The 25,307-nt window shown below is 41.9% G+C and overlaps 2 protein-coding genes across 2 annotated transcripts; one reads left to right on the forward strand and one right to left on the reverse strand.

Annotated features, from left to right (window-relative positions):
- The first annotated feature begins 3,780 nt into the window (after nt 1-3,780).
- Nucleotides 3,781-7,400, forward strand: s1pr3b (sphingosine-1-phosphate receptor 3b). The gene is made up of 2 exons (XM_030084928.1): nt 3,781-3,959; nt 4,326-7,400. Exon 2 carries the CDS (start codon nt 4,418-4,420, stop codon nt 5,549-5,551), a length of 1,134 nt encoding a protein of 377 aa, XP_029940788.1. The 5' UTR covers nt 3,781-3,959; nt 4,326-4,417; the 3' UTR covers nt 5,552-7,400.
- Nucleotides 7,401-9,082: 1,682 nt separating this feature from the next.
- On the reverse strand, nt 9,083-24,151 carry shc3 (SHC (Src homology 2 domain containing) transforming protein 3). Its single transcript, XM_030085057.1, has 12 exons — nt 22,569-24,151; nt 17,549-17,619; nt 15,770-15,833; nt 14,583-14,702; nt 13,228-13,281; nt 12,992-13,043; nt 12,777-12,906; nt 12,495-12,648; nt 12,249-12,339; nt 11,966-12,157; nt 10,091-10,422; nt 9,083-10,010 (listed from the first exon to the last, which is right to left on the reverse strand). The coding sequence occupies exons 1-12, from the start codon at nt 23,205-23,207 to the stop codon at nt 9,882-9,884; spliced, it is 2,028 nt and encodes a 675-aa protein (XP_029940917.1). The 5' UTR covers nt 23,208-24,151; the 3' UTR covers nt 9,083-9,881.
- Nucleotides 24,152-25,307: the final 1,156 nt, after the last annotated feature.

Below are 25,307 nucleotides of genomic sequence, written 5' to 3' on the forward strand. Positions count from 1 at the left end.
TTCAGAAGTTGGCAGATCCCAGACAAAACTGTGCCACAGCTGAAATTATGCCTCAGAAACATCTCCGAAGCCTTGTTCTGTTAAGCTGTGTGCAAGAGACCGCCGGGCCTCGAAATACTGCCACCACAAAGCCACAGGGCTGGAGGGGACTGTCCGCCTCACATTTGCAGCCCAGACTCTCGGGGTGTGTTTCTGCCTCAGAACGGCGAGGGTGAAATTAAAGGCAGCGCTTTTGTGTAATTGCACATGGACGTGCCCGCTGCCTACGGATCTGACCCCGGCTCTCGCGCTTTAATGAAGGGTTGAGCGCCAGAACAAGAGAAACCAGGGCTGAGTAATGGCCAGGGGGACGGCGGCCAAATAGATTTTGTAATACGCTCATAGTCCAAAAGCACATGGCCCTTATCATTATTCTATCCGGCCATTCTCATTTAACCATTAGTTCTCTGCTTTGAACGAGTGGCTATTACGTTACCGGTCACAGACGCTGCATTACAATCAATAATGAATGTCTTTAGAGTACTTTTATACATATAGATGTCTGAGCGCTTAGCTTTTATATTGCTTTAAGATAAATAATAAATATGTAGTAATGCCTATGGCTGAAGAGTTCTTACTTAGGCGCTCCATATTACATCTCTGTCTACCAAGAGGAACTTGATCTAGTGCAAAGCTGTTTAAAGACGGCACTCATTGCACTCCAAAATATTATGGAGGCCAATGTTACATTCGTTTGGCAGCTATTCTTTAGTGAGCAGAGGTAGATTCTAAACAGAAAACAATCGAAACATTATTCTTCAATTTAAAATGTGTCAGTTATTCATGTTAATAATTCAATGTCTAATAAAATACTGCTTACAAATGCTCAATGATTGATTCTTGTTAATACATCCATATTGCTCACATAGGCATTTGATGCAGGACTTCAAGCTGTGAGGAGGTTCAACTACTTAATTATAGGATGTGAATACTTAGAGCGATGATGTCCCGTGAAAACTGTGAACTGTAAAATGTCTGGAGAAGGCAGTAGCTGAGCAGTGGAAACTTTCCCTGAGGAATGACTTTCCCATCTGTGAGGCCAGCCGCTCTTCGGGGTGGACACTGCTCTCAAATGAAAGGCTTGCAGTTCGCAGGTCATACTTACAAATAATATAGGATTATAGTCGCAGGAAATCACACATATGCTGCATTGATGATTTAGGGGGAGTCCTGCTCCCTCTGATGCTGAACAACAGTAGCCAGAGAGGACTCTAATTACTGTCCTGCCGGAAAAGATGACGGGAAAATTCGGCCTCGCTCAAAACCAACAAAGCGGCCGCCTACAAAAGTATCATTTTAGTGAGGGTGGTCCTGCAAAAGTGAAAACCCTCCACCCATGCTCCTCTTCAGCAGTCTATGAATACACATAGACATAGACTGACGCTGACCACATATTATGGGGTAGTGCTCGCTCATGGTTTCATATTTGGCCTCAACGTTTATGTAAATGCAGATGCGAGCCCCACATCAGTGCAGTTCACTGAAAAAAACCCAAGGTTTTTCCAACCATGTTCCCAGTCTGTTAATCCAGCTGCCCTCCGTGGACCCGCTCTATGATTGGTCCCAGATTTGCTGTGGGTCCAGAGTAATGATTTGGCATTTTCCCCGAAGTTTTCCCATTGCTGTTGGCACCGTGCGACCTGCAGGAAATGACTGAGAATTGTGACTGTAACAATGCTAAATGGACGAATGCCAGACCACAGCTGTTTATTCAACCGCACAAAACATTCCTCCGGGTTAATAACCACAGACACGGGAAGATATCTGCTATTTAATGGCTCGGTCTGTGACACAGTACAGTATGTGCTTCGTTTGAGGAAAAAAATGTTTAAAAAAAAAAAAAATCTCAGAGCAGCTAAATGTGTGGCACCATATAAAGCAAAGCAGTGAGATTCTGAGTATTTCGGTTTGTGACTCATTCATTCTGGGCTCCGGATCTGGGATTCTGTTTGAAAATAAAGTTTATTGTGTCAGTCTCACTTGGGTCATTTTGTGTTTGGTTTCAGTCGGGGTAGTATGAAAATCTCTCTCTCCAAGTGTGGATTCCACTTTGTCACATCTATTTTAAAGAGTCATCATCTGTCTTTCGGCCTCTCAGACTCCTTGCTGCCAGCCCTGCCCATCCTTCCTGGATATGAGCTCACAGTATGAGGACCAGAACAAAGGATGGGCTCCAGGCATCTGGGTTTATGCTCCCACAGCTTACTGTACGCTCACTCACACAAATATAAACTGACTGGTGAAAATAAAGTACTACAGAGAGCAGACTTTGTTTTAAAGTTAGCATCACTTATGATGAAGACGAAAACTTTGCTGCAAGATATTCATTAGACATCTTCCTAAACTTCACACAGTCACTGGACATAGAAAACATTATAGTCCTGTTTTTTATATTAATGTGTGTATTTAATATAATTTTTCTAAATTGCAATCATTGTTGCTGAATAAAATTTGCAAGTATTTTCATTTTATTTTAGTTGGTACCTCAGTGGAACTCACCGGTTCCATTGATTAGTCATTGTTTAAACACAACACATGTTCTTTTCACACATTATCTGTATTCTTTATAAGAAACTTTTGCACATATTTCAGGACATTATGCCCAATTTTAGTACAGCAAAATCTTATTTGTATTTAACTATAATTAATTTAGTTTTTATAGAAATTTAATAAGATGAAGGCATTTTTGTAAAAAATTGTGACATTTTATGATTGATGATGAAGAGCTGTTTTTTTTTTCTTATTCTATCAGAATAAATTACTGCATCTATTTGTATATTTAACCTGTGTTTACCCTTTCATTCATGTGAACCTCTTTTGGTGGACCCAGGAAATTAGGTATGAGTTTTGTTCATGTTTTCTATCTTTTATTGAGTGAAAGAAAACACTTTCTGTAAAATACTTGTAAATCTCCTGTCTGTCACCTCAGTCAGGAAAAAACCCAACAGTTGGATGCTATGCAAACTCATGCTTTGTAAGGGAAGGATGGCTGAAGTACTTTGTACTTCCTCCTTTCTGTGTCTAACTTCGATTATATTTTTAACAAGGTTCCTCCTTTTAATTCAGTGTAACTCCTGAGTGCAAAAACAGTTAAACACAAAATGACTAAAGAGGCACAAAGAATTTACTTTAAATCTTATAGTTGAATCTATTTCCTCAATACATTACATGGAGAACTTTACAAATTTTCTACAAATGTTAAGTGATATAAACTAAATGTATTATTAATACCACTTTTATTGTTGCTGTTGTTTAAAGCAGCTTTTATTTACTGTCATATATGTAAACACCTCTTGTAATACTTGAAATTGCCAGTAGTAGTGCACCAATTTAAGAAGCTACCTTATGTAGCCACACAATTTACAATTTTAAAAGTCAAAATTCTTGAAAGATAGTCAGTGAAAATTATATAAATGATTTTCATGTATTTTCTAACTTAATATAGGCTTATGTGTCCATTTAAAATTGAAAATATTTGCTTTACAGTGACGGTAGTTAACAGTAAATCGTTAATTAGGAAAAAAACATTTATTAAAAAAGCATTTTGTCACCTAAAACACTAACAACAACTGTAAACCATGAGAAAAAAAGTGTATTTGTGTAGTTAAACGGTGAAAATGAGAGAGTGGAGTTGTGCACATACCTCGGGGCTTTGACGCGGACCCTCGGGAGCTCGTGCGCTCCGCGCGGCCGGGCTGAGAGGAGGGGGGGAGGGGTGTGACTTCCAGCCAGCCGTCCGCCGCTCCGGACTCTGCAGACATCAGTGAGAAAAAAAGATGAGGAGCTGAACGATGAAGAAAGACTTCAGGTTCAACGCCAAAAGTCGGGATAATCCCCGGGCCTGGACTTCTCTCCGGGAGCGCGTGAGCGTCTCCGGGAGCGCGTGGAGCTCCGAAGAGACCCGCGAGTGTTAAGCAGCGGTGAGTTGTGTTTAACTGTTTTGGGAAATTACAGTTTCAATCGACACAAAGTGGTAAATTACATCTGTCCTGTGAGAGAAATGTGCTCGTTTTCATCTTTTTTGCTTGAATGTGAGTTTTTAGCTTAAGAATTAAGAGGGGATGGAATTTTTCTTCTTGATACGAGTCTCTCCTATGATTAAAACATATGCAGCTTATTTTCAGGGTGTAGTTTCTTCTTCTGTTGTGTTTTTTTAAAGGTTATTGCATGCAGGTTTCTATACTTATTCAGCCAATATTTTTATTGAAAACTCAAATGGGAAGAACTGAGAGCTGCTTTATTAATTAGTTAATAATGACCCTTTAATTGTCTGCTCTCTGTGGCAGCACATACTTGGCTGCAGCTGAACACCGTGGACTCTGGGCTCCCTCTGCTCAAGCCTGACCTCCAGTGTCTGCAGCTGGTGCTGTTGAAGAAGATGATCAACCCTCAGATATTCCGCCACTATAACTACACGGGCAAGCTGGACCACCGGCCCAGCGTCGGCACGAGCCCCGGCTCTGTGGACACCAAGACCATCGTGTTCCTCATCATATGCAGCTTCATCGTCCTGGAGAACCTCACCGTGCTGGTCGCAATATGGAGGAACCACAGGTTCCACAACCGCATGTACTTCTTCATCGGCAACCTGGCTCTGTGCGACCTCCTGGCTGGGGTGGCCTACCTGGTGAACCTGCTGCTGTCGGGGGAGAAGACCCTGCAGCTCTCACCTGCTCTCTGGTTCGTCAGGGAGGGGAGCATGTTCGTAGCACTTGGCGCTTCCATTTTCAGTCTCCTTGCGATTGCAATAGAGAGACACCTGACGATGATCAAAATGAGACCTTATGATGCCAACAAGAACTACAGAGTGTTTCTGCTCATAGGCGCCTGTTGGCTGATTGCGATATCTCTTGGAGCGTTGCCAATTCTGGGCTGGAACTGCCTGAACAATCTCCCCGATTGCTCCACAGTCCTTCCTCTCTACACCAAGAAATATGTGGCTTTCTGTATTTCTGTTTTCATGATCTTGCTGCTGGCCATGTCAGTCCTCTACGCCCGAATCTACATCCTGGTGAAATCCAGCAGCCGGAAGGTGAGCAAGCACAGCAACTCAGAGCACGCCATGTCTCTGCTGCGCACCGTCATCATCGTCGTCGGGGTCTTCATCGCCTGCTGGACGCCCATCTTCGTCCTGCTGCTGGTGGACGTGGCGTGCGAGCAGCGCTGCCCCATCCTCTACAAGGCCGACTGGTTCATCGCGGTGGCCGTCCTCAACTCCGCCATGAACCCGGTCATCTACACGCTGGCCAGCCGGGAGATGAGACGGGCCTTCCTGGGGCTGGTCTGTGGCGTCTGCTACCGGGGGAAGGCCTCCGCCAACGGCAGCGGGAACAGGCAGCCCCTGGAGCCCAGCCGCAGCCGGAGCAAGTCGTGGAGCAGCCAGAACAACCCCAACCAGAACCCGCCGGGCGCCAGACAGGCCGAGCCGGCGAGGGGCGAGGAGGTCGCTGTGGTGGCAGGACCGAGCAGAGGGGCTGCCGAGGCGCTGCCCGATGGTGAAGGAAAAGACTGAAGAAGGCCAGAACGTGCTACTCACAGTGGAGGAAAGACTGAAAATCCTGAAAAGCTGATGGCTGATTTTCTAAAGCTTGAAACAGGGCAGCTTGTGAGGAACTTTGGAGACACAAGAGACAGTTTGATTCTCCGAAAGACACTTACCCAGACAATATATAAATGGGTGGCACGTAACCTATAGTTTAAAAAGTGCAATTATAAAACTGCAAAAACAATGTAATGAAGAATGATTGTACTTATTATCGTGACGAGAAAACAGTTGAAGGTATTTATTAGTATATACTCTGTAAATGTATTTACTCTATAGCTATTTGAAATAGGTATTGTCTTGAGGAGTGGAACTCCTAAGATTTTTTTTTTCTATGTATCAACATGTTTAAATGAAAAAAAAAAGGAAGTTGCCAGTACTTAAAAAAAACATTTAACCTCGTTGAACAGCAGCAGCTTCAGTGATACTAGGGCTCCATCTGCTGCTGATGCTTGGTATTGCTGCATGTTCAGTAAACAGTAGCTTCAGTGGCGGTTTTTTTAAACAGGGAAAGCATGAAATTAGTAAACTAAAGAAAGCAGTCCAGAGAGGCATGTGGATGCAGCATGCGAGACGTGAAGCTAAACCCAGCTGCTGTACTTGTATGAGTCAAAAACGACAGCTTTCACACAATAAAGCAAAACAAAAAAAGAGTAGCAAAGATGCATCAACAATAGAGATGATTACATTTCTGCAAGTTTGCTTAATCCAAATCACAAAGTGTCACTTTTTTCCTGTGTTGTGAAGCCATGTTGACGGTTTCACATTGACGTGTCTCCTTCTGACATTTATGTTCAACCAACACACAACATGTGGCGTGAGTATCGAGTCTGAAGCATTCAACGGCAACAACAATCAGTAAATATCACAGTTTCCTGTCATCATTTCATCAACTGATAATGATTTCAATGAAGACATTTTAAATAATGTTAAAACACCGATTGAAGTAAAATCTGATACTTTTTGGATGAGGCGTACCTGAGAGCAGTGGTCTCTTCTTCACCTTCCCTGAAAGCTTCCCTAAAGCTCAAATGCCAACCTCTTGTGGACACTCTCTTTCTAGCATGCGTCCTGTTATAGTTTTGATATTTGACAATCTAATATTGCAGCTTCGGAGCCTTGGACCTCCCTGTTAGGGAGTGAAGACTCCAGGTTGAGAACTGGTGCCTCAGAGGATCATGATTTGGCAGTGTGTGTAAGAGCTGCATGTATCATGATCCAAAATACAACATAACAAGAACTGCGATTCTACACATTCACTGTTTTATTGCCAACAGTCATACAGAATAATGATAAACCCATACAACCAAAAGATTAAATCTGTAAACATCATTTGGACTCGTTTCTATGTTTTTTTAAAGCTTTTTTTATTATCTTTTTTCTTTTTTTTGTGTTTTTTTTTTCTTTTTTTTTTTTACTATACCTGTCCCAAAATAGTGAGCTTTTGTGTGATCCCCTCTGACAAAGATTTATATTTAGAGTCTGGAAATGATACATTTATAATATATAATTGAGAGGGGGGCAGGAGAGGGGAGGGAAGGAAAGAGACAGAGAAAGAGAGAGAAAACAGGAGTCTCAAGCAGCAACACGCAGCAGGGCAAAACACAACCTCTAGTGAACAGGCATGCCCCATCGAAGATCAGCTATTGCACTTTGAAGGGAGGGAGAAAGAGAAATAAAAACACCATTTGTACAAATAAAAGGCACATTTTCATCAACAGAAATCTGGAAAGACGCCATGTTCTTATTTGTATCCCAGGGTGTTTGGTTGTGGAATTCATTTACGTCTCAACAGCGAGATTCAAATATGAAGTTTGTCTCCGCTCTATAAGGTTCGGCAAATTAAATCTTCTTTCACATTGGTTTCATGCTTTTTAAACAATTTAGTATGTTATTCCTTCTTCAAGTTATTCGATTTGATGGAATTATGTTACAGCTAATTGGGGGGGAAAAAGTAAATAGTAAAACTGTTTTCTTTGATTCGTTGCACTTTTTCTCATCCTCTCTACGAATAAACTGGAATACCGGACACAAGTAATCGAGGAAAATCTGCAATCCCAATAGATCTGATGATTTTTCTTTCAAAGATACTGAACATGATACTTTTTTAACGCTGATTATGTGTCGTTTTGAGATGCATGTACTGTACACTCCCTCTTGCAGCAAAACACAGGCACGTTATATTACATTGCATCTGTCTTGTCAAACTCATTGAACACATGCTGATTTTGGTTCAATTGAAGTGGTCCAGTGCATATCAAACACAATGCCCCATTCATTTGGTATCTATCAGAGTCCTGACAATAGTAAGGATGGGAGCATGTAAAAAAAAACAAAAAAAAGAAAAAAAAAAAGACTGTTTGCAGAACTGCTGTGAACTATTTCTATAAGCCGCTTTATAATTTGGATTCTTTCTCTACGAAGATGCTCAGTGTCACTTAAATACTGTTCAGAGGAATGATTGTGTTCAGGGGACTACAAAATGAAAATAACTGTCAAGCGACAATGGTGGGAAACCTTGATTTTAAGTGTCACAACAAGGTGATGATGAAAAAAAGTCCCTATTTCAATGGGTTGCTACAAATTGAAAAATTTGCTAATATATTTTTTTTAATATTTTGAAATATCCGCAGGAGTTCATCAGTTCCTCACGAGTAGCAGAGTCTGATCAATATCCAATCATGGGGCCTGGGACTTGATCCCTGCTGAGCAGAGGCAGGGTTCACCCTGGAGGGGTTGTTACTCCATCGCAGGACAATTAGAGCCACAAATTGGCGGAAAAGTGGAAAACATGCAAACTGCACACAGGAAGCCCTATTAGGATTTGAACAGGGGAACTTCAGGCTATGATATGAGAGTGTTGACCACTACACCACTGTGTAGTTCATGTGGACCACACAGTGCACCAATTTAGCCCATTTCTGAGGTTATATGTATACTACTTTCAATTTTGTCTTCAAAACTAGCCCAATTTGTTGTAGCTCTGAGATAGGGACTGGAGAGAACTCAAGTGAATGTGACCAAAAAAAAAAAAACAAAAAAAAAAACTGATTAAGGGTTTCTATGCCGTTTCTATGACAAATAAAATCACAAGCTGCAAGTGATCCGACAGTGAACATTCAGGAGTGAGTGCACACAGTGCTGATTCAACAGTTTGTCCAAATCAGTGAAAAATGTCCATTAAATTGCAAAACATTGGTGATTTGTCTTGGTATGACTGACACAGATGATCCAAGTGATCCAACATTTTGATTGTGCTCTTTCATTTGTGGTCATTCAAATCATAACGTTGAACTTGGTTGTTTTTTTCGTTTTTTTTTTTTTTTTTAAAGTTTACTGCAAAAAAAAAAAAAAAAAAAAAAGCTGAAAATGGTAATTAAGAACGTGAGAGTATCCACTGCGTGAACCAAGCCCCGAAACTAACCACCGATTACACACCGAAAAGAATTCAGAGGAAACCAATTCAGAAATAAATCACTGGTTGAAAAGCATAAATATTTGTACAGTGTCAGCATACACAAGCACCTCTTCCAAATAAAGGGGTATCAAGGTCTACGAACATGGCCACGAGAACAGTTGATCTTAAGTCATGCGACTGCAGTGACACGAGAAAATACTTCATAAAAAAGTTCATCTTTAAAGCCATTGACAGCACTATGAAGGGCGTCTGTTTGCGCCCCAAACACTTTGTGACAACTGCAAAGCAAAAACACATTCGATTCTAATCGCCGATAAAAGCAGGTTTCGTATATTGACTAATTGGAGTAAGCCGTCACACTACTGGTGAGATTAAAGGACATTTTTTTTCCCTAAATTCATTTATTATTAACAGCATTTCTGCTTCCTCTTAGCCAACAGCTCCCGTAGAAATGTAGGTTGTGCTTGACAGACAAAACTAAAATTTCAGATTTTTATTCTAAAATACTCTTGTTTCCACCTCTCTGAGGTGTGATTTGCTCTTCATCTAAACTACAAGAACATCAGTCTTTTTTTTTTTCAATGTCTTTTTAAAACACCAAATCAACATATTATGTCCAAATGCACCTATGTCTTCTCAAAAATATAGCATTTCAGTCGTCACAACAAAATAATAACAGTTCTATAAATAATCTTTTTTTATCTTAAACAAATCTTGCGTCTTCCAAGACTCCGGTAAAGAAACCGCTGGACAGTTTTCCCCGAAAGCTCAGTCGGTGTAAATCGCCTCTTTAAAGCAGCTTCTTCTCGCGCGCCATCTTTAAGTTCCGGGATGGGAGAACCGTTTGGAACCTTTCTGTTTTCCCATAAGGCATTGCAAGCATCACTGTTTCCTTATGACGGGCTGCAGGAGGCACAGTTCGCTCCCGGCCGACACGATTGGCAGATTGTTGTCACGGTGATGGCCAATGAGGTGGCTGATGCTGTCAAACACGTGATCTTTTGTCCGTACCTTTTGGAAAGATAAAGAAGATTTAGTTTAGTGACTGAGAAAGGGTAAAAGATTCATCCTATTAAACCATCTCTCCGTACCGTGCCCTCAGGGTCCACCAGCAGGAGGTGTTTGGCAAGTCCGTTGTGCATGCCCGTCAGAACGTAGGACCCCGGGTTGGTCGTGCTCTTGCGGACGAGAAAGTCCCCGTCGTCTCTCAACAGTTTCTCGGCGTCCCGCCGGCTCATCTTGCCGTGGTACCACGTCTGGCCTTCCAGCTCCTCCTGCGCCCGGAAGGCCAGCGAGCGCACCAGCAGCGGGCTGGAGTTGTCCACCGACGCCGCCTTGTGAAGACCCGAGACCTGGGACTGGGCCTGGCCCTGGGACGGGGGCTGGGGCTGCGACTGGGACTGGATGGCGTCCTCGAAGGGCTCTGGCGTTAATGGGCAGGCATGAAACGATGAATTAAGAGAGGAGAAATGCACTGTGAACAGCAGAAAGTCATAAAATGCAGTTCAATCTTCCAGCTATTTCCCTAAAACACATATTTGTACAAGTGGTTATATTTACCTTGGGGATAATTGACAAAAATTTAAATGACAGTTTATCATTAAGGTAACAGCAACATTAAATACTTTATTATTATATTAAAAGCATCAAACTAGAAAGTGTAACGATGTGCTTTTTATTCCCCAACAGCTTCAACCAATCATAATTTAAAATCAGCAAAACATTACAAGGTCCTACATGAAACTATCACTACTGACATGAGAAACCTTTAAAATCCCTGATCAAGAGTCACATTAAAACAAAATCCCACAGAAATATCTGATTTGATATATAGCGATTCCAAATTCAAAACCTGCCAACCTAAACAGTGATCATGGTCATTAACAGACGATAATTCTGAGCCTAACCTTCCTTAGATCATCTGCTTTTGTATTTTTTAAGATGGTATCAAATCATGTTAATGGAGTTAAAGTTAAAGCTGAGCGTCTGCACTTAAAGCACGTATTGATTGTTTCCTATACCAAATCAATTCCGGTAGTGTACAGAGCCAAGGTGCTGAACATGTCCAGATATGAATAGATCTCACTTTATGTTATTGAGGGCCATGAAGAAATAATGTGTTTGTCAGTGATCAGCTCTTTTCTAATGTGATAATGTCATTCCATCTACAGTCTATTTAAAGTCACCAATAAAATCAGCTGGTTAGGAGAATTGTGCGTACGATCAATGCGCACAATGCTCAGATGGAAGGAAGAACGTTCAGGCTTTCAGCAGACAGATCTGGGCCGTGCTTCAAACCAGAGTCATCCTGACATGAGACAGCAGAATAAAGTATGTCTGCTTTGAAAAATATGCTGCAAATACATTTTTTGAAATTATAATTCCTCTTCAGCACGGAACACTAATATAGAATTAAGGTTATACGTTTAAGGGTTTGATAGAAGTGCACTGTGCAATTCAAAACCAAAAAAAAAAAAAAAAAAAAAAAAAAGTGAACTATGCCATGACAATGCTTTTTAAAAAAAAATAAAAATAAAAGAGAGGCTCCACTGTTCACGTGTAATTTGTGTCATGGCTCCTTCATGCTAGTCTCATGTGCAACTGCTCCTGTATGTATTACAATAGCAGAGTCACGGCTGAAGTAAAAATGAAAAGGAGTAAAGCTGTACACCAACATTAACAATGTCCTGCTTTTGTCTTCGTACTGACACGACGTTATTAAAACGCCACTGAGAAACAGAAGTGAGGAAACCTCTATAATTAAGAGCTCCTGTTCTAAGGCCGCGCTATTCTGAAAGAAACAATACAGATCCTCTCAGATCCAACGCATTACTCCAACAGATCCGGATTGCATTGAGTTGGTCAAGAATTCACAAAACTGAAATTTTTAAAAAATAAGTTTACACATCTGGTGCAGTTTCAGTTCAATAAGTTCCTTCAAACTGATATTTGAAGGCGTGTCTTACTCATGTCGAACAGGTCCTTCTGTGGGCTGTCTTTGGCTGCGGCCGCCATGCCTTTTGTCACATTTTCCGCCTCTGCCTGGAGCGCTGCGAGCACCTGGGCGTCGATCTGCTGGGTGTTCACATACGTGGGCATTTCTGCCGCCTTGGCTGCCTGACCTTTAGGCTCGGGCAGAGTGCTTATATCGAATGATCCTGGACACACGGAGAAACAATCACGGTCATACTGTAAAAGAAAAAAAAAGATATTCGCTGCAGAACTGATGTGAAATAAACTTTCTCTTACCCTGCTGCATGAAAATAGCCTTTCTTTCATCTCCCCAATTTTCACAATGTCGCCCCTGATAATATGTTTGATCTACGGAGGCTGGACCCATCTGAAAACAAGCAGAAACACAGTAAGGCACGTGACTGTTTTCCTTAAAAAGAAATACTAACATTGGGAAGCTTCATATGATTTTAACACGCTGTTTTTTTGTGATACCAGAACACATAAAATCAATGTAAACGCACTGAGAAACAAGAGCTCTACCTGGCATCCATCTGCAGCTGTGTTCTGATTGGACAGCCGAGTGTCGATGAAGCCTCCAGGGGGCGGCATCTTGCCAGGGATGTTGTTGTAGTAAGGGTGCTCTGTTGACTCCTCCTCCTCTTCTGTCCACGGTAGCTCCTCCATATTTAATACCCTGAAGGAGAAGAAGTGCTTCAATCCCTGACTTTAATCCCACATCGGACCACTGACATTCTCACTGTGTGCGTTTACGCTTGAGTTATGGAAGAGGCCGTTGTCCTTGTGCTCTGTCCCGCCCCTCACCTGTCGTGTGTGGAGGGCAGTTTGCTCGAGGGACACTGCAGGTACTGCTGGAAGCGGAGGTCGAAGGCCTGGCCGATGGTGCTGATGACGTCCTGGGCCAGCCCGTCCGAGCACTCCAGGATGTGACATGCTGATGAAAATCACAGCCGCCACTTTTAACAACATGTAAGGACAATAATATTTTTTAACAATATAATAAAATAGATAATCTTCACCTCTTCTGTTAACTGGATCCTTTGCTACATAGGCGACATAATCTGTTGTGTCCTAAAAAAAAGAAGAAGAAGAAAATAAACACGATACATCAGGGGTGATTAGATTGGATAACATTTGAGTTGAATCATGGTATTTACACATAAAAAGTGTTTCCACTTTTTAATAGCAAGGGTTTGATCTATTTAGTTTAACAATGCTTTGAGTAAATTTGCCATTAGAAAAAAAACACACTTACGGGGTCTCCACCTGATGCAAAGGAGATGGACTGCATATGATGATTGGCTATGATCTGTCAAAGAAAATCAGACAGTGCATGGAAGTTAATCCATGCTTCTACAAACAGTGATCAAAACGTGAACCTCTTCAGGAACTTCTCTTCCTATTTCAGCCTGTAAGAATCTCTAAGAAACATTGTCAACTTGCTTGTAAGATCTCACTGAAGCAATGATGATAAACTATTTTTTTTTCAATAAAACAGTCAAAAACTGTGATCCACATTCTAAATTCTTCTTCATCAGTAAAATTCACATATTCATTCAAACAATGACAGCTACAGACGGAAGTTGGTGTGAGGCAAACAGTTCTGATCCATCATTCACCTATCTATCCATCCGACCCAAAGCTACTCCCATCTCATAAAAAATAATAATACTACAAATCCCAAATACTTAATTAGTAAAAGAGCTCTCAAAGATTGATCATGCTTTTACTCTGATTTCATTTTTAGGTTTGTTTACTGGTTGTAAGCTGTTTGGCATCAGCTGCTGTTAATGAACTACGACTGACTCATTCAACACTTCATGTTGGGATAAGGGCTTAAGGAGCCACAGTCCAGTCATATTATTCAATAAGGTGCACAGCAGAGAGATGATCAGCCAAAAAATGTCAGTGTACTCCTAGTTTGAGTCCGTTCAACCCTTATTATCAAATATAAAACTGCTGCTGTGTTGGTTCAGGTAAAGCATGAATTGCCTCATTTATGGTTTTGTACAGCATATTTGCAGATGATGCAGTGGTGTTGGTTGACGGTTATTTTCCTTAATCTATGCATATCTGTATGCTAGTTTTATGAATTCAGAAAACAGTAAATTAAAGAATAAAGGAAAGGAGTCAGTCTTCTGTTTAGGTCGTAACAGTCTTTTTATATTTTTTCGATCGTTGCCTTTACATATCTAGATGATAAGTCAGCTCTAAAGCTGTATATATTTAAAGAATATTTATTCTTGTCCAAGCATGTAATAGTATCTTGCATGAAGGCAACATGGCTGCAGCATGTTGGGGAGAGAAGCTCACAGCAGCTCTATTATTCAGAGGATCCTAATGTGCTCCCTGCTAATACTCATTAGGCAGTAAGTTTGTTTGAGAAGATTTATCCTCATAGTAGGATCTTTGTTGTTTCTCAAATTCAATTGGAATTCCCTCAAACATCAGAAGACTTCCAGCCAAATCAAACTGCGAAAGCATCTGATTAAAAGGTTACTTCATTGACCTAAGTGTCTCTGCATGAAACAGCGAACACTTAAAGGAATCAAGGGCCGTCTAAAACCACTGGGCAGGTCATTCTTTTTTTAAACGTGCAATCATACAGACCTGTTTGCAGTCGGGGGTCATCAGATTGAGGCTCGTGGTGGAGATGTTCAGGTTGATGGACATGCCCGCAAACTGCAGGTTGCTCTTCCCCAGGATGCTGGACAGGGCTTTGGATGGAGGCTGCCAGGGTCATGAAATAACACAGCGAGGCACAAACAAAGAAAAACATGAGTGAAATTAGGTGAAATTTTTCGAGGTGGCACTAAGAAACTCTAAAAGCTTTTACTTTTTATCCTCGTGCTTCCTGATTTATGTTTTGGCTTTTTTTTCTCAGGTGTCTACTTAACATTTGTAACTTTTTCAAAAGGCTTTATGGATGTGTCACATCAGCATTACTGAATGAATACAGAGGAAACATTTTCACTGCACAAACCAAGAACATCTCTCCTGCATGAAAACTTTTCTTATAAAGCACTAACTAAAGTTTATCAATATGGGAAAGAAACACCTGAAAGAAACACTTTAAAACTTAATTTTTGATAAAATATGACATTATTTTAAGTAGAGATTATATATAATAATGGGGCTTGAGATTGAATAAACAAAAACCCATTGAAGATTCTCCGTGTGAGGCTGATATCGTCATGATTTGCCCGTCGCACTAACACACACACACACACAATGAAATTACTTTATATCACACATCTATTAGAAGAGAGGCAGAGAAACTCGTCTGTGGTGATTCGGTGTTGTAGACTCTTCCCTGACATTTGAACAAGCTCTGGAGAGCAGAGTAATGCTTCATTTCACACCCCACATTAAGACACGCCATGTGAACACAGACACACATACAGAGGACACAGACACTCATACACACATGCATGCATGGACACACACTCACACACACACACAGGCTCAGCCTCATGATCACAGATATTGTGCACCACATGAGTCACTGAGCACCGTGTGCGGTGTGCAGTGCATCGTGGGCTGGAGCTACACCCACGCGCGTACAGTCCCATACCTCTTCATCTCGCTCCTCTCTCCTCAACCTCTCTCTCATCATGTCTTCCTCTCTCGCTCTCTCTTCCCATTTTTTTCCCCCTCTTTTTTTTGTTTGTTTTGTTTTTCATAAAGGAGCTGATGCTATATATAGAAGGTGAATTTATAATGCTGTTTCCTGCCTTTTGGAGTAATATTCATTTCCTGAGGTCAGGCAGTTAGAGCCTCACTTCTCGTCCATGTACCTTTCTCTTCCGCAGTCCTCCTTTGGTTCCTGGAACAGCCTCACACACCAGGCTGATGGCTTCCCTACAGGGAGGAGGAGGAGGAGGAGGAAGAGGAGGAGGAGGAAGACCAGCAGATTTACAAAGCCGAGCAATTGAAGTCATACGTTGGGTTATCCTTATTTTATGTGTAAGTAGATGCTGTTTGCACCATGTGATCTACTTTGCTGTTTTCAAAAATTAAAAGTCACTATTGAGTATGGTACAAGTCAAAAAAAGCAAAATGTAGAATAGAAGTTGCACCAAGCACAAAAACCTATACTGGAGGCAGGTTTTTTTTTTTTTTTTTTAATCTATTCGTCTCTCTGTAATTTACCACAGTCTCTTACTTTATAAGACAAAAACACACACAGTAAGAGAAGAGAGAGCCTGCACTATGTGGCCATCCTCGCCAACGTTAGCGACGTCAGGAAGTCAAGCAGAAAAGCGAACATGACACAAACCGATTCACAGCTGGCCTTTGCCCCGCTGCACTCTGGTCGATGATTCCAGAGACACTCGTGCAGCTACAGGACGCTTGATGCAAACACTCTGTGATAAATGTCCCTTATATTCATCTACTGCATTTCTCCTGTAAGTTTATCGATCATAAGCAAGGGCAGAAACTTGATGTAAGCGTTAAAAAAAATAAACTTTTATTACCTATGAAAAACAGCAACAGCATCCATAAAATTATTTTCTCACGTCTATCAGCAGCACTCTCTTTCTGTGCACTTCTGTTCGCTCTTTTTTAATGTTTTTTTTTTTCTAGACAAACTATTAAGTCATTGTCTGTCTCTGAGTCACCATCATGTGTCTGTGGAGGAAACACGAGGAAACACAGCAGAGCCTCACAACAACCGACAACACGCTCAGAAAGTCTAGCAGCAGCACTAATTCCCACAAAAAATATTACGTATTATCCATATTGATTAGTGATGGCATATATGGTGTGTTTCTACTTTGTGGTTTTGTCTCCAATAAACACTTGTTTTTGTTGTTATTTTCATCCGGGTCAGAAGAAAAAAAAAAAAAGAAAATTTGCTGGATTTAGCCAGTCTGCACACACAAACGCTCGAAACCTACCAGTGAATTTATAATAACAAAGCAGAGGAAGGTGTGCTTTAATTTTTAATGCACATGTATCATTTAGATGCACTGTAGCCATTAATAAGTTACAATACCGAAGGTGATGAAAGTATGCCATGTGGGCCGAGGCCGGCTAACAGGAACAAACAGCTCCTTAATTATTTATAGGCATTTCCCATTGATTCGGTCAAGATATTTAAATTAATAGAGAATTTAGCCAAGCCGCCAATAAAAGCATGCTTTTAAGAAGAGCTTTTTTAAAAGCAGAATCTATAAAGTTGCTATATTTAGCAGCTAATTATATTTATGTTTATTAGGTCTCTGTTGGCTTTGGCATTCTTATTTATTCATTATTTTCTTCATTAAGCACTTTGAACTGCAAGTTATATAATGAAAGGTTCTACGAAAATAAAAATAATAAGAGTATTTTGAAAATATCTTTGAGCAGATGTAGTGAATCTGATTCTTCCCTGCTGAGAAAAAGCAAACAGAGGCTTCTGGTTAGCAGAAAGGTGCTTTTAATATACAGTAAGTGTTTATAAGCTCCTTTTCACGAACCAAACTGAAAAAAAAGTGCTGAGATGAGCCTTTCGACTACCATCAAATCTGTATGTTTGATCCATTTCTCTTAAAACCACGTTGAAAAACAGAACAAAACAAAGCAGAGCATACCTTGTTATTTGTGACCTTGTGGTGAAATCCAAGGATCTCATTGACCGAAGGACTTCTATGCAGCCCAGATACTGAAACACAAGAAGGAAAAGTCTGAGTGGAAATGAACGGAACACAAAATCATATTTCTTCAATTAATTGGCAGAAATTTGTTAAGTGAAAGTAACTGTGGTTCGTCCATGTTTATAAAATATCCAACTTCAGAGAATTGGCAAACGAATCATGCAGAAACAGAACAAACACACGTTGTACATAACATATTTGATTCAAGTTTGATGTTATGGAAATAAATCTACAGTCAAATTGCCAAGACTGCGTTGGTCCTGTTTCTTTTAACTGCATTTTCACTAAATGCCAGTGACAGGCATTCAGAATTTTCCTGAATAATGCCAAAAACATAAGTTCACCTGTTTCAAAAGGAGATTAGTTTTAGTGCATTCATCTGCTACACACATTTATCCAAACTGATCCCAGCTCATCATGAGAGAAGGATACACACTGGACAGGATACCGATCACTTACATTCACACAATTTCAGAGTCACCAATTCACATAAAATGCATGTTTTTGGAGCATGGAAGGATCATTTGGATAAAATCTATACACATTACAATGAGAATATGCAAACTCCACACGGAAAGGCCACAAAATGACTCAAACTGCAAGATTCTCTATTCATGTTGCAAATATTAAAGCTGCATTCATGACGTATTTTTTACTTGCATTTGAACGACAGCTGGTGGTGAAAATCGAATGTTTTACTTCTGCGTCTTGATCAATCTGCAATAGTTTCAAACAACCTGGTACCTTACATTAATAGAGGCAAGACCTGACACTTGATGACCGAGTTGTATTTTTAAATGGGACGTTAAAGGGGGGGTATTACGTGTTTTTTCGCCCTTTAGTATCAATCTACAGCCCAAAGTTGGATGGTGAAAGCTGCATGTGTCAAAAACAACTTAAATCAAATTTGCCTCTGCATCAGGCTGCCTCAAACGACTGGAAATGAGTTCCTGTCTCTTTAAGAATCTCCTCGCCTTAGCGACACGTCCCCCCCTCAGAGCGCCTATCTCCATGCGCATTCTCCGAGAGTAGAGAGGGGCGGGGGGCGGAGCTGTGCATTATGGGCGGAGCTGTGCAGCACCGAGTGTTTCAGCGCTCAACATGGCTGCCAGGGGGAGATTCAGGGATTGCTCAAATGTGCGTGAATGGTTCAGGAAACAACTCCATGTATCTTTTTACACTTTGGACACTTATTTTACTCACGTGTCTCTATTGTTTTCCCTGAGAAAGACTGGTGACCAGTTCAAAGTTCACCTTAAATTCAACCAATCGGCCTTGTTTGACCCGTGATTTTATGTTTGATGACATGACCGAAAAGACACACAGGAGAGAGATTACACAATAAGCATGTCCTCCTGCTTGTATAAAAAACGAAATGCAAGCAGATTTGAACCTGCAGCACACCTGCAATTCTGTTTTTTTTTCTTCCTTTTTTTAACTTGCTGATACCACAGTTTCCAGAAACATCCACCCAGAAGAAGAGTTCACAGAGCCAAACTCTGACACAAAAGCCAACGCTCGCTTGCTCGCTCGAGTTGTGCTCGTACGCCACATGAAGCGACGAGTGTCCTCCTATGATGTCAAACCGTCTTTGGTACCAGACGGCTCCTCACATTACAACACCTCCCTCTGATTAATATTGCACAGAGCAGGAACATTTTGTGCTGATGAGTTCTTATCGTTACCACAATCGCATTCATAATCTGGCCGTAAACAAAACAACCATCCAGACACGCTAATGTTTGCACTCCTTTCACTAAAAATAACAGCCGCTGTAATTTATTAGAGTCATTATATCGTGTTTCCTTTCCTCTCCTGTGAGTATTCGACACGATGTGGCAAACAAACACTTCTTTTTTTTTTTCTTTTCTTTTTTTTTTTTACTTTGTTAGCGTGACGTTTGGAAATTTCGAGTGTTATCTAAATTTGGAGCAATGACTTTGAAGAGCGCGATTCAGCAGGGCCAGAAATACATCAAACGCTTCTAAAACTGTTCTGAAAAGAGCAGTTCTGAGAACGGCATGCGGACTTTTCCTCTGTCTAATAAACAAGCACATGATTCACTGGGTCCCATTAATGAAGTAAATTTACTGAAGGGCAGCTCTGAAGTGAAGTACGCAACTTGGAAGTGATCATCAATGGGAAAAGGCTTCACGAGGCATCCGAAGTGACACCGCGCAGGAAGCGGCTCGGCTTCCTGCAGCCTGGTTTGTTCTGTCCCGCTCTGAGGTGGGTTTGGTCGCAGAGAAGGGAAAACACATCTCAGCTTTCCCAGAATCAAACCGGGAATGTGCAAGGTTTAGTTTTTTTTTACAATTTTATGTTGTATTTTACAACCAAGTGTCCTTTTCTGAGCCATAAATCCAGTTGTTTTCATTTTACTCTTGCTCATAGTCTCAATAATTGTTCCACTTGATTGTAACAGACTGAAGCAACAGAGCAGGGTTGCAGGAGGCTGCATGTGGCTTGTGTGATATCGTCATGGGATTACTAGATGCCCTCCCAATAAGTTCATAGCTGCATGAATACAGCATTGAAAGTATCTAAAAATATTTTTTTCCCCAGACATTTTTCAATTTTATTGAGAAACGGTCTTAATGCAAAAGCAGCTATACTGCAAAAGATGACATCATAACCTCTATCTGTGTGAAGAATAGCCTGAGTATGTCGGGTCAGGAGGTTAATGCACTGGGGACAGGCACCAAACTACTTGATTAAATTAGTTTAACTATAGTGATAATCAAACACTCGTGTTCTAAGAAAAAAAAAACTGACATATATAAAAAAAAAAACCAGAAGCAAAAATGCCTTTTCTTTATGATGACCAATATACAAGCTATACAAGATGAACATGCAAAATGCATAATGCCGAGTACTGTGATCACATCAATTACAAAAAAAAATAAAGCAAAATGTATAATTAGATACATAAATAACAGTGTGGTTTCTCTTGCCCTTAACTTAAAATAACATTTCTTAATTGCGTCATTTTTCATAGTTAATTGCCATAAATCCCTTTTTCATTAAGATTTTGAATTTAAAAAACATGAATGAACAGTGCATAGTAAGATCATTCATCGTGTCGTCCATTCTGATATACCAGCAAAGATACATTTCTGATACTGTGCAGTAAACTACCTGATATATATCTTATATTATACTGTGTATGCAGTGTGCTGGTTGCAGCTTATTTCACTTCTGAAAAAAATCTGTCCCCACAACTTTTTGCAGAATAACTCCGATTCTGAAATCACAATTACAAAAATAAATAAGGACTTTACAATAGTGTAATGCTCAACACTCTCACAGCAAATCTATCACCAATTTGAAATTCCAACTTTAGAGTCTGTATGGGGTTTGCATGTTCTCCTGGTGCTTTGGTGACTTTTATCAGTCCAAAACATGTGTTTGTGACAAATTGTCAGAGGTGCATGCAGCTTTTCCCCAGTTTCCCTAAACAGTTAATGGAAAGTACAACCATAACAGAGAAAAATACAGAATCTGTGAATAAGCTAATATTGTATAATAATAATGAAACAACTTTGTTTGTTAGAGTAACAGTTTGTCAGACTTTAACAACTGAGTCTTTTATGAAAGTTTTGCTCTTAAAAACTAAAACAAAGTAACTGCATCAAAAATATGTGAAGAAGTAAACCCAGCAGTGTTTCTACACGTGCTTTTTTTTGTTTTTTTTGTCTGTATGTTTAAGCGCATTGCTTCGCATGGGTCAAAAGTGTGAGCGTAAACAGCGTCGCTGTCAGTCAATGTCCCTTTAGGGTAATGGTGCATGATGTGCGAGGACTGACCGCATGACGCTAATTAAAAGTGCTGTGAGCAGAACATCACGTTGAACTCGATGCGCGCAAGGACTCAAACCACAGGGAGAGACCGGGGGTGGGGCACCCATCCCCCCCCCCCCCTCCCCCTCACAGTGTGGATGCTTTCAGCGGGCATTGACTGGACAAATAAGCGCTCTCGGCCTTAATGCAGTTAATGGAATGTCACGCTGGTCACAGATACAGTCGGCTTTGTTCGGGAAAGTTGTAGTAGGTGTCATACGTCGGCAATCACACTGTGTAACTCCATTTGCAATGCAACACGTTTCGCTCGGCCAAAATAAAAGCTGCAGTCAGATTTTTGTTTAACGTGCTGCATCAATTAAAAATAAAAACACACACACATTCATCTACAATCAAATGAGCAAGTCACTTTTCCTTGCCGTTTTTATTGAGAATGGTTTCTTCCATTTTTTCCCCCCCTCTTTCATTTCACACCTTGAAGAGCCAGGGCTCAGCATCATCCCTCCCTTATGTTAGTGACTCATTGCCGGCATGATGACATTCACAGCTCTTGTAGTTTTGCGCCAACTTGTGCCCCGTTAAGGGACGTGTATGACGGCCGAGCGACATTAACCGGAGACGCGGCCGAGATGAGGCCAACATGAAGCGCACGTCTCTCTCCCATTCAGCTCTTTCGCCCAGCGCCGGCTGAAACAGCCACAGAGCTGCCGGAGGTGCACAATGTACAGAAATAACACATCACCATGGTTACAAAAGCATAACGCTGTGGCTCCACATACACCGGGCTGTCAGAGGCGCCGTATAAACACAAAGGCTTACAGCATGTTTAAAACGACACTGACGAATGTTGTTTTTATTTGGGCACCGAGAGCTTTTTCGCTTACTTTCCTCCAATCTTGACCTTCCCCATTTCCTGAATTATTCAACGTCTATTTTCTGGATGCTGCCTCTTCGCTCAGCTTTCTGCTGGAGCCAACCTACATACACCCACTCAAGGGCATGTTGTGATGTGCAAGTGAAACTACATTATCTCTGTTTTATTCCCCTCCCTGTTAGCTTCATTGAAGGAAAAGAGAGAATGAATAAGAGCTGGAGGAGAGGGAGAGGGCACGCAGCAACACGAGACAGAGAGGGGGGGGGGGACTGAATTTACCAACCTTCACGATGTATGTCACTCCTGGACCGGAGATCTTCTCGTTTGAGTGCAGCCATCCTCTGGAGGGCTTGCTCACCAGTCCGCCCCCTCCGCCCGGGTTCCAGTCCTCTCCGCCGGGCTGGAGCTCGTCCAGCCTGCTCTTCTTGCTCATGCTAACAGCTGTCTCCAGCTGCGAGCAGGGGCTTGAATGGGAGGCAGAGCTGCACAGAGAGCCACTCACGCCAGAGGCTGCTGCCGCCGCCGCCGCCGCTGCACTGGGGCTCGGGCCACTGGAGCCGCCTGAGCCTGATCCCCCACCCCCCTGCAGCTTCGACACGGCCAGGTCCTTGACGGCCGAGGGCAGACCCTTGATGCCGAGCAAGCTGCCCGAGTTGCTGAATTTCAGGCCGGACACCTTGTTGATGAGGGTGCAGAGGGTGGTGCCTCCATCCTCCAAGTGGTCGGAGCCGTGGCTGGCGGGGGTGCTGGAAGAAGTGGTGGTGGAGGAGGGCTGGACCTCGGTCGGGGGTGTGTAAGACGTCTCGGCTGCAGACTGGGGGGTGGCCGAGACCTTGGGGTTCATGGACAGGCCGTGGAGAAGCTCATCGACGGATGTCACTGACTCATTCCTGAAGCGGTTGTATTTGGTACGGTGAAGCATACCCTTCCCTCTCTTGCTCGCGCCCCTCTCTCCACCAACCGACACGCACAGCCTGCCCTGTTCACAAGTGTGCCGGCAGATGTGGCCGAGCCGTGCTGATTGCCCTCTCCTGTAACATAGCAGCCACGGTGCGGGCAGCAAACGCCTTTTAGCAATCACAGGCCACCTGACTGTAATTTTCTCTATTGAGGTTACAGTGGTGGTTGTGTTGAGCTGCTGCCGCCGCCGCCGCTGCCGTTGCTGTCGCCAAAGTCCAATCTGCCCTCAGTAAAATCCAGAGCTGCAATCCAATCCGTCCGAGGGAAACATACAGGCACAATCCATGGAAACACAACACTGAAGCAGGGGAAGAGGAGGATAAAAGGCTGTCACTGTTGTGGTGCAGCTTATTTGGTTTCCAGCGGTGGTGGTGATGCTGCTCCTGCTGCTGCTGCTGGATTCTAGCCTCAAAATCCAAAAGTCAGAAAACAGAAAAAGGTCTGTGTTGTTGATGATCACGGACACTGCGAGGGAAGAGCAAATACTCTCTGACTGCTGCCTGCCTGCCTGCCTGCCTGCCTGCCTGCCGGCTCAGAGCTAAAGCATGACTCACTGATCTGAGAAAACCTTCTCAACAAAAGGCTTGCTGAACACTGCAAATCACTTCCTGTTGGAGGGAGAAAAAAAACCTCCCACTTACAGCACACTAGAACCAATCAATTTTTAAATTCCCCAGTCTCATATTTATTCTCATTCTATACTCACCCCCCCTATTTTTTTTTTATTAGAGAAAAAGAAATGAAGCGCGAGAGGTAGCTTGATAATCTGACTAAAAAAAAAGATAATTCATTAAAATTCTCTCGAATGCGAGACTTAAACAATTATGGTTACAAACCTGATGATTTATTTCGCAGTTGTGTTAAAAATGACGACGACATAAAGGCTGAATTTAAATAAATAATGACAGAACTACAGCTGCAATCAGAGCGACTCAAAAAAGGTACATACAAAATGCATTTAAGTGATAATACTAAAAACAAACGTGAGCCGCACAGTCTAATTCAAGAAAAGATGGCCTAGTCAGAGGGATAACAAATAATTACCCTAAAATGATGGAGAAGCAGCCTCCACAACTCATCATAAGAAGCAACGGAGTAAAAATTTAGCATGGCTTGAAATGCGTAACAGTAATGATAACGTTATCTTACAATAGTAGCAGAATAAAAGCAGACATCTCAGTTACATGACAGGTCTGTAAAGACTTTGACTGGTTAATGCACTTTGTGTTTCTCTGCAAAGTATCACTAAATTATCATTAACTGCAAAAGCATTTCAGCTGTTCTGCCATTTCCTGACATGACACTGTTTTGAGACGCTTTTAATTTGTAGCTCTACTTTTCTATCAGCATTTTGCAACAAACCGGCCAAAAAGCAGAAGAACTAGAAGGCAGACGCAGACTCACTTCCAGCCTAAAACAACCAGCAATCAGTCCAGACTGAAGTGAATGAATAATAAAAAGACAAACAGCACATGAGAAGCAGAACGTTTCTCCGCCAAACAGAGCAGAACAGCCAAAAAGGAAGAGAGGAAAAAAGCCCGAGAGTCTCCTTAAGAGCAGCAGCAGCGGAGCATCTTTGTCTTCCCGGCAGCGGAAAGCACACATTCATATAAAATGTCCTCAGGAGCATCAAGCAAAGCCGAAAGACTGACACTCATTCATAAGCAGCTTCCGCTCTCACTGTGCTGCAGATTTCGCACTGCAGTCCCTCCCAATATCTCTCTTTCCTGCCTGGCAAAAGGGAGAAGAAAAAAAAAAAAAAAAAAAGACAGCACGTCTGCCTCTTCTCCTCAGAAACAAAGGCAAACACAAAAACACAGGAGCAGGGAAGAAAAGGCAAGCCCTCGCAAATCAAAGGAGGAGGCAAAAAGACAAAGGAGGAAACGAGCGGAGGACAAAAAAAAAAGCATGCGATGTTTAGTCTTTTATGTGAATGAAATAGCAGGCTGGCATACCAGTGTTTCTGTGAATGGAAGCAAGGCCTTTCTGCCTCTGCAAGGCAATCCCTAGGGATGGCATGGTCTTATCCAATGAGGAGCCGGCTGGATGACTCATTCAGGGG

The sequence above is a fragment of the Salarias fasciatus genome (assembly GCF_902148845.1).
Source record: "Salarias fasciatus chromosome 7 unlocalized genomic scaffold, fSalaFa1.1 super_scaffold_4, whole genome shotgun sequence".
Lineage (NCBI taxonomy): Eukaryota > Metazoa > Chordata > Actinopteri > Blenniiformes > Blenniidae > Salarias > Salarias fasciatus.

Coding starts and splice junctions, on each gene's coding strand:
- shc3 (XM_030085057.1), bottom strand. CDS start 23,207: ATGCTTCACCGTACCAAATACAACCGCTTCAGGAATGAGTCAGTGACA. Junction 12,907..12,991: donor GGATCCAGTTAACAGAAGAG/GTGAAGATTATC, acceptor GATTTTCATCAG/CATGTCACATCCTGGAGTGC. Junction 10,423..11,965: donor GAAGGACCTGTTCGACATGA/GTAAGACACGCC, acceptor CATTAACGCCAG/AGCCCTTCGAGGACGCCATC.
- s1pr3b (XM_030084928.1), top strand. CDS start 4,418: ATGATCAACCCTCAGATATTCCGCCACTATAACTACACGGGCAAGCTG.